This window comes from Gavialis gangeticus, unplaced genomic scaffold (genome assembly GCF_001723915.1).
Source record: "Gavialis gangeticus isolate Ggan-Ray unplaced genomic scaffold, GavGan_comp1, whole genome shotgun sequence".
Lineage (NCBI taxonomy): Eukaryota > Metazoa > Chordata > Crocodylia > Gavialidae > Gavialis > Gavialis gangeticus.
Window position 1 is genome coordinate 49,668,068 of NW_017729025.1, and position 6,268 is coordinate 49,674,335.

Genomic DNA, 6,268 nt, shown 5'->3' on the forward strand with positions numbered 1-6,268 from the left:
GTGTCGTGTCCCCCCCCCACCCCCCTGTCAGCAATGTTTGTGGCTGAATTCCTAAACAGTGCCTGTGTTCTCGTCCCTACTGCTAGGAGTATTCCTATTGTTGAACCATTGGGCTGTCTTATGTACAATGCATACATAGTCCTGGCAAAGACCAAAAAACAAGACTCTTCATTCTCAGGGAAGTGTCATCCTCACTGGGGTACAGAGTCAGACTCTGTCTTGCTCTTTCCTCTACAAGCAGGGTTTCAAATCCATCTGGCCCCTTGCGCTGGATTAGTGGTGTGACGCTAGTCTTCAGGTCAAATCAGGTTTGCAGTCTTCCCTGCTGTCCCCCACCTCTCCTGCCAGATCCAGCACCCATAGCACCCTGGAATCTGTGCAGCACTTTTCCCACCCTGCTTTCTTCCATAAAATAGTTATTCTTGTTTTTGAAGTTCCTGCTGTTGTTAAAGAAAAAAAAATACAAAAACTCTTTGATTGTTCACCCTCAGTTGGAAAATAAGGTGAAGATTCTGCTAGATATGCACTGATGCTTTGTTCTGGACAACTCGTTTGGGACAATTAGATCAACTTCTATGGCTACTGATATTTTTTTTTTCCATTTTCCTTTCCAACTTTGTAAACTTAGTTGTGAGCTGCTGCTGCTTGTTTCTGACACTGCTTGTTTGATTTGCTTTTGGTTTTTTAGATCCATAGAAGTAAAAACAAGTGGAAATTTCACCTCAAGGATGGCATCATGAACCTTAATGGAAGAGATTATGTATTTTCCAAAGCCATTGGAGATGCGGAATGGTGAAGTTTTTAAGACAAAGCATAAAACTCCCCCCAAAAATTAAAAAAAGAAAGAAGCAAAAGCAGGAAAGGTTGAGACTTGGACATGCATTTCAACCAAAATTTATCTCTGCACATCAGAAAAGTACAGTATAAACAAAACTACCAGGACAAAGGTAGAGCGTGGCAACATAGACACTACTTCAGTGGGCAAGCCATGGGACTGTAGCAACTAGCATTGTCTGGGAGCTGGTTTTGTGTGTTAGGAATACCTTGATTATCATTCTGCATACAAGAACCTACAGCTGGTAATTAGCATGTAAGGCTTTGTCTCCCCTTTCTTCCCCCTGGGTTAAGGTTTTAAAATTTCCTCCACTGATTTGAATTCCTTTTTGATATACTAATAATCTGAAAATGCTTTGTGTGTACAAAACTTTGCTTTGAACACTTCCCTTTGATAGTGAAGATGGTCAGAATGTTGCTTAAAACTGTGTGCAGGCTTTGTACAGAAGGGTAAGAATTAAGGCGTTAAATTTTAATTATCTTCTATAAGAAAAACACTTTTTAATTGTACTATGGCCATGTATAATTTTATCTACATATTTTCCTTCATTCCTTCCCTCACTCACCTGTCCTCCCCTCTTTCCCTCCCCACCTCTTTCCTCCAAGAAATTCTTATTCTTAGCAGTTACAAAATGTAATATGATAATTTATACTTTAAAACCATTTTAATTTGAGTGATACCTTGACCTTTTGGGTCTGTATTTTTTTTCTTTTAGTGTTGAAAACCTATAAATCCTTTTCGAAAAATTGAGCCCCTTGACTCTTTTAAACATACTTTTAGCATTTGATAGAGTGGTTTGGGATGATGGAGTGGAGAAGAATGCAATGGTAGCTTTTATTTGCTGCTTAAAAGGCCTGTAAGACTCTTCAGATTGAAAACTGCAGGCATTCTGATTGCTTATTATATTCATTCCTTCACTTGCTCAGTACTTTTTTACAATCCAGGCATCCGTAAATATGGGTGGGACAGAACTCTGAATCTTCGTGTGTTAGGGAGAGGTTATATATATAAGCTTTTAATACCCAGCTGAAGTTCTGCTAATAAGGAGACTGGTTTAATTATAAAAATACCCCAGAGCTTTTTCTCTCCTTGTATAGTCTTACCAGTAAGTTGAAGTGTGCTGCCGTTAATGTCTTTAAAGCCTCTAGTGATGCATAGCTTTATGGCAAATGATGTGAAGCATTGATCATAAATTTTGTCAAGAGTAACTTAATAAAAAGGATGACTTGGTAATGCAGAAATAGTCATCACATACTTAAACCTAATGTAACAGCCTTTGCACTTGCCTATCACAAATGTTGTTTATGAAAAGCAAAACATCTTTTCCTTATGCAGTGGTTCTTCTTTCAGATCAGTCTTTCAGAAATTCAGTCCCTCTCCAGCAACGAAGGAGGAGTTGAAAACTTAGTTTTTAAGTCAGACATCTGTGAGGAGGAATGCGAATGCTCTGTGTGGCTCACCATTTCAAGATAAAACTATAATGTTCTCATTGCCTACCTGAAGTTGGGGGGTGGGGGAGAGGGGAGGGTAAAAACCAACAGAGGAAGCAAGTTTAACTTGAACAAGGGGAACACTGCAAAGTAGACTCTTTACTACTTTACTTGGCCTTTCTTCTAGTGGAGGATGAAACTGAAATTTTTTTATTTAACAAAATCAAAAATATATTTAATCAGCAGTATATATTAACTGCCTTCATTTTTGCGCTCTACTTATTTTCCAAGTGCATTCATAGTCTCAAATAGCATAGAGGAGATCCACAATATGTAGCAAGAAAGAAAACTGAGTGGTTATGTTTGGACCTGTGGTATTGCTGTCCTTTAATTCACAGGTAGTCAGGGTTTTGTTTGTTTTAGTAATTCACCTGTCTATATACATTATTGGCTTTATTACAAGCTGAGTTTCTGATCTTATTAATTCATTACCAACTAAAGCTGTAACCATTTTAGGATACATTTTTGGCTCTGGACTTAAAGGTTTCTCTCAGAATAGTATTTACTTTTTCTTCTGTAGAAAGGAATAATCTTGTTTGTTTTAATATACCACTGTTCATACTTTAAATTGTGTGCATCTTCAGTGAAACCAGTTTATTGATTAATAATTTCCTTTGCATCTTTCCTGCATCTCCAGGTAGTACTAATGCTGATTACCAGTAATTAATTAGCCTTCCCAATGATTTAGAACAAACCCCACTATGTTGCACAGTTGAATTGGTAAAAGTCCTTTAGCTACAGATTCCTTTTTATACTACTGGAACCCAGATTACTGTACAAGATATTTAGTTTCTTCTTACATCTAGGGTCTTTTGCCCAAGTATTTTATAGTAGAAACTGCATAGCCTTTTTATTTATTTTTAAGGAATACTACAGCTTTAAAGGTGACTTAAATTAAGCTTTTCAAGGAAGTTAGAAACCAACTGTATTTGCATGGTATCTTGCAAATTAATTGTAAGGTATGCTTGGCAGACAAGGCATTGGTCTTTCAATAGAAGTACCTGTGAAGTTTTCTAAAAGCCAGTCAAACATAAACATACCAAACTGTGCTCTTATTACTACATCAAGTGTTCCTTTTTTAAATCAGAAAGCACGTTTTAATTTTCTTATTGTAGCAGCTTGATGTAAGAATGTAGTTTGCTTAATTTTATTATTGTACTTGAATTTTAATCATGTTTTTAATATTGTAACTGAACAGACATTTTCATTAGGTTCCACAGAAAACCATTCCTTTCAGAGGGCAAGGGATTCCCGTGTTCATAGCATTTAAATTATTTTTTTCTTGAAAGTAGAAAATAGATTTTTTTTTCACTTTTTAAATAGTTCAGTATTATTAACGGTTTCAAGAGGGCTTTTGTTTAGATTTGCACAGATAATGGAGCACCTTTTTAAGATGACTAAATGGGGAAAGATAACTTCATAGTTAAATGTTTTAACCATGATGGCTAATGGAAATTTTAAAGAGCAGCTGGACAAAGTTTGGAGTCTTGTGCCTTTTCAATTTGCAGATATTCCTGTTTTGTCAGCATGGTTATTTTATTGGATTCCTAAGAGTAGACGTCCTACAATGCTTCAATCACAAATCAGCATTTTAGCTCTAATTATACTGGCTTTTTAATGTGTGCAATCATTTTAACACATCTAAATTGAAAAGAAATAAAAATATGTTGTCTGCTAAGGAGGCTAATAGAGGATTTAGTCTCATAAGGAACTTTATATTGGACTATTTAAATAAAATGTATAAAACTTTATTCCCCCAACTTGGTGGTAAGTGGCAAAATTTGAAGTTTCATCCACCTTATTCCTGCATTGCAATCGCAAGCTGCTCTTTCAACAACAGTCATTCCCCTGATTTTTACAGATCATGATTTTACAAGAACAAATTATGTTCATAGCTTATTCTTAAGGGGATGAGGCTGTTTTGAAGCAGTTTCTAGAACAGAGCAAAGAACATACTAAATGTGATGGAGCAGACCTTTGTTATAGATGTCTTTCTATTTTTTGCTGTAGTTAAGAGGGTAGAGTAAACTTCTGAGGTCTTAGGTTGGTTTTTTTCCCTTTTGTAAAAGTAATCCTATAATCTGTCTACATTCAGCAGCAATTGTCACCATAAAACACTACCAGAATACAATTCTGTAATTCCAGTGCAGGAGTTAAAAATGAGACCTTGTCTACTAGAGCTTATTCTCTCTCTCTCTCTCTCTCTCTCTCCCTCCCATTTGAAAATTTTTTAACGTTTTTTTTTATTATTATTATAGAATGCAATAATTTTCAGGACCTAGAACAGTAGGTTTAGGGAAATGCACACTGGATGTCTAATGCTCTCTCTTACATGGCTCTACAGTCTGTCTCTAAAGGTTTAATTCACACTTTAATGGTTACAAAAGATGGGGAAACTAGCACATTGTTACATATCTGTCTGGGATTCATAAATCTAGTTCTCATTATTCTGGGTGGGTGAGAAATACGCAGAAACCAGGCCTTTTGTTTCTGGCAGATCAGGTTGCTAATACTTACGCTCTTTTTTCCTTAAGCAGTTAACATAAGGCAGTTGGTTTGGTGGGGTGTTTTTTGTTTTTTTGCAACTCTGTTGGATTGAACATTGAGGAACAAAAGGAACTTTTTTTTAAACCGGAAGGAACTACCTTGGATTAGCTAGACATGCAGCCATCCAATGTTACTTGCTCCAGTATGCAATAGGGTACCAATAAAACACGGAGAGGGGGAATATCCTTTTTTGCTGTTCTGAGCTACTATTGTCAACTGCTGTTGTACATATACTGTTATGTGTAAGGGGGTAAATATATTTATTATGTTTGTAAAATTCATTCTGTACAATTGCAGATCAAGGTTGCTCTTCTGTGATATACAGGATATTATGTTTCGAAGGCCATGCTTGGAATACAATTAGAGAACTTAGTATTTTGATGTACTAAGACCTATTTTAAGTTTAATATTTTGCCTTTGCAAAAACTTTAATTAAAGATGTTATTTAAAAAATAAATTTGCCCTTTTTATTTACTATTTTGTATATGCATCTGGCTGATGCATTAACAATTGATTGAGCTGCAGTACTTTGAAAGTACTTGTATATCTTGTAATGAAGTACTTCAAGGTAAGGAAAGCATATCATTATTTCCTGCCTAGTTGAGTAAAAAATGAATTTGTTGCATAGTGTCTTCTATTTTAACATGGTTCACAATTTTTTAAAAAAATGCTTTTTCCTTTTAGGTCTGGAGGTTGAAATTTAGCACAAACCCAGATTTAAATCAATCCCTTAAGCAAAGAAATCATGATCCAGATCTCCAGTCTGAAATCCTTAGTCTGCAAAATGGATCTTCAAGACTATAAGAAACTTGGCAGACATGAGTCCACTGTTTCACTTCATTAATGAAGCCCCTATTTCCACTCTAGTCAGCCCATAACTATTATAATCGCTTTGTATTTTGTGATTTAATAACCTTGATAGAATTTTCAAGTCTCTTATAAGACCAACCATTGGCTTTAATCAGCAAACGGTTATTATCTGTTTTTAGTTGTTAAACAATTCAAAGGTCTTCATAAAGTAACGGGGAGATGCACACTGATGTTTAACGGGCGCTCTTACATGGCTCTACAATTTTTTTTTCTCAAGGTTGAATTCAGACTTTAATTTTAATAGTTACAAAAGATGGAGAAACTAGCACATTGAGGTTGGGGCAGGTCACAGTGAACGAGTGACTATGACCCTCGCAGTGTGATTGTGACAAGCTAACAGTACAATAGGATGTGATGACTCGAGCTTTGTTCATCTGTTATATTTGAAGCATTTTGCCTCTTTAGTGTGGTGTGGCATTAAGTGGAGTTTATTTTATGCTGCGATTAAGTTAAAACTTGAGTGTTTCCAGCTATCTTTCAGCAGTATTTGTATTGTCATTTTGTTTTTAGGCAATTTATTAATCTT

The 6,268-nt window shown here is 35.7% G+C and overlaps 1 protein-coding gene across 1 annotated transcript in view; it reads left to right on the forward strand.

The window, feature by feature from the left end:
* STON2 (stonin 2) overlaps positions 1 to 5,329 on the forward strand; it is a 204,277-nt gene extending 198,948 nt beyond the window's left edge. Inside the window, exon 16 of the mRNA XM_019519911.1 lies at positions 689 to 5,329. Coding sequence (XP_019375456.1) covers positions 689 to 796 — 108 coding nt within the window. The 3' untranslated portion in view covers positions 797 to 5,329. The remainder of the gene's footprint in view (positions 1 to 688) is intronic.
* Positions 5,330 to 6,268: the final 939 nt, after the last annotated feature.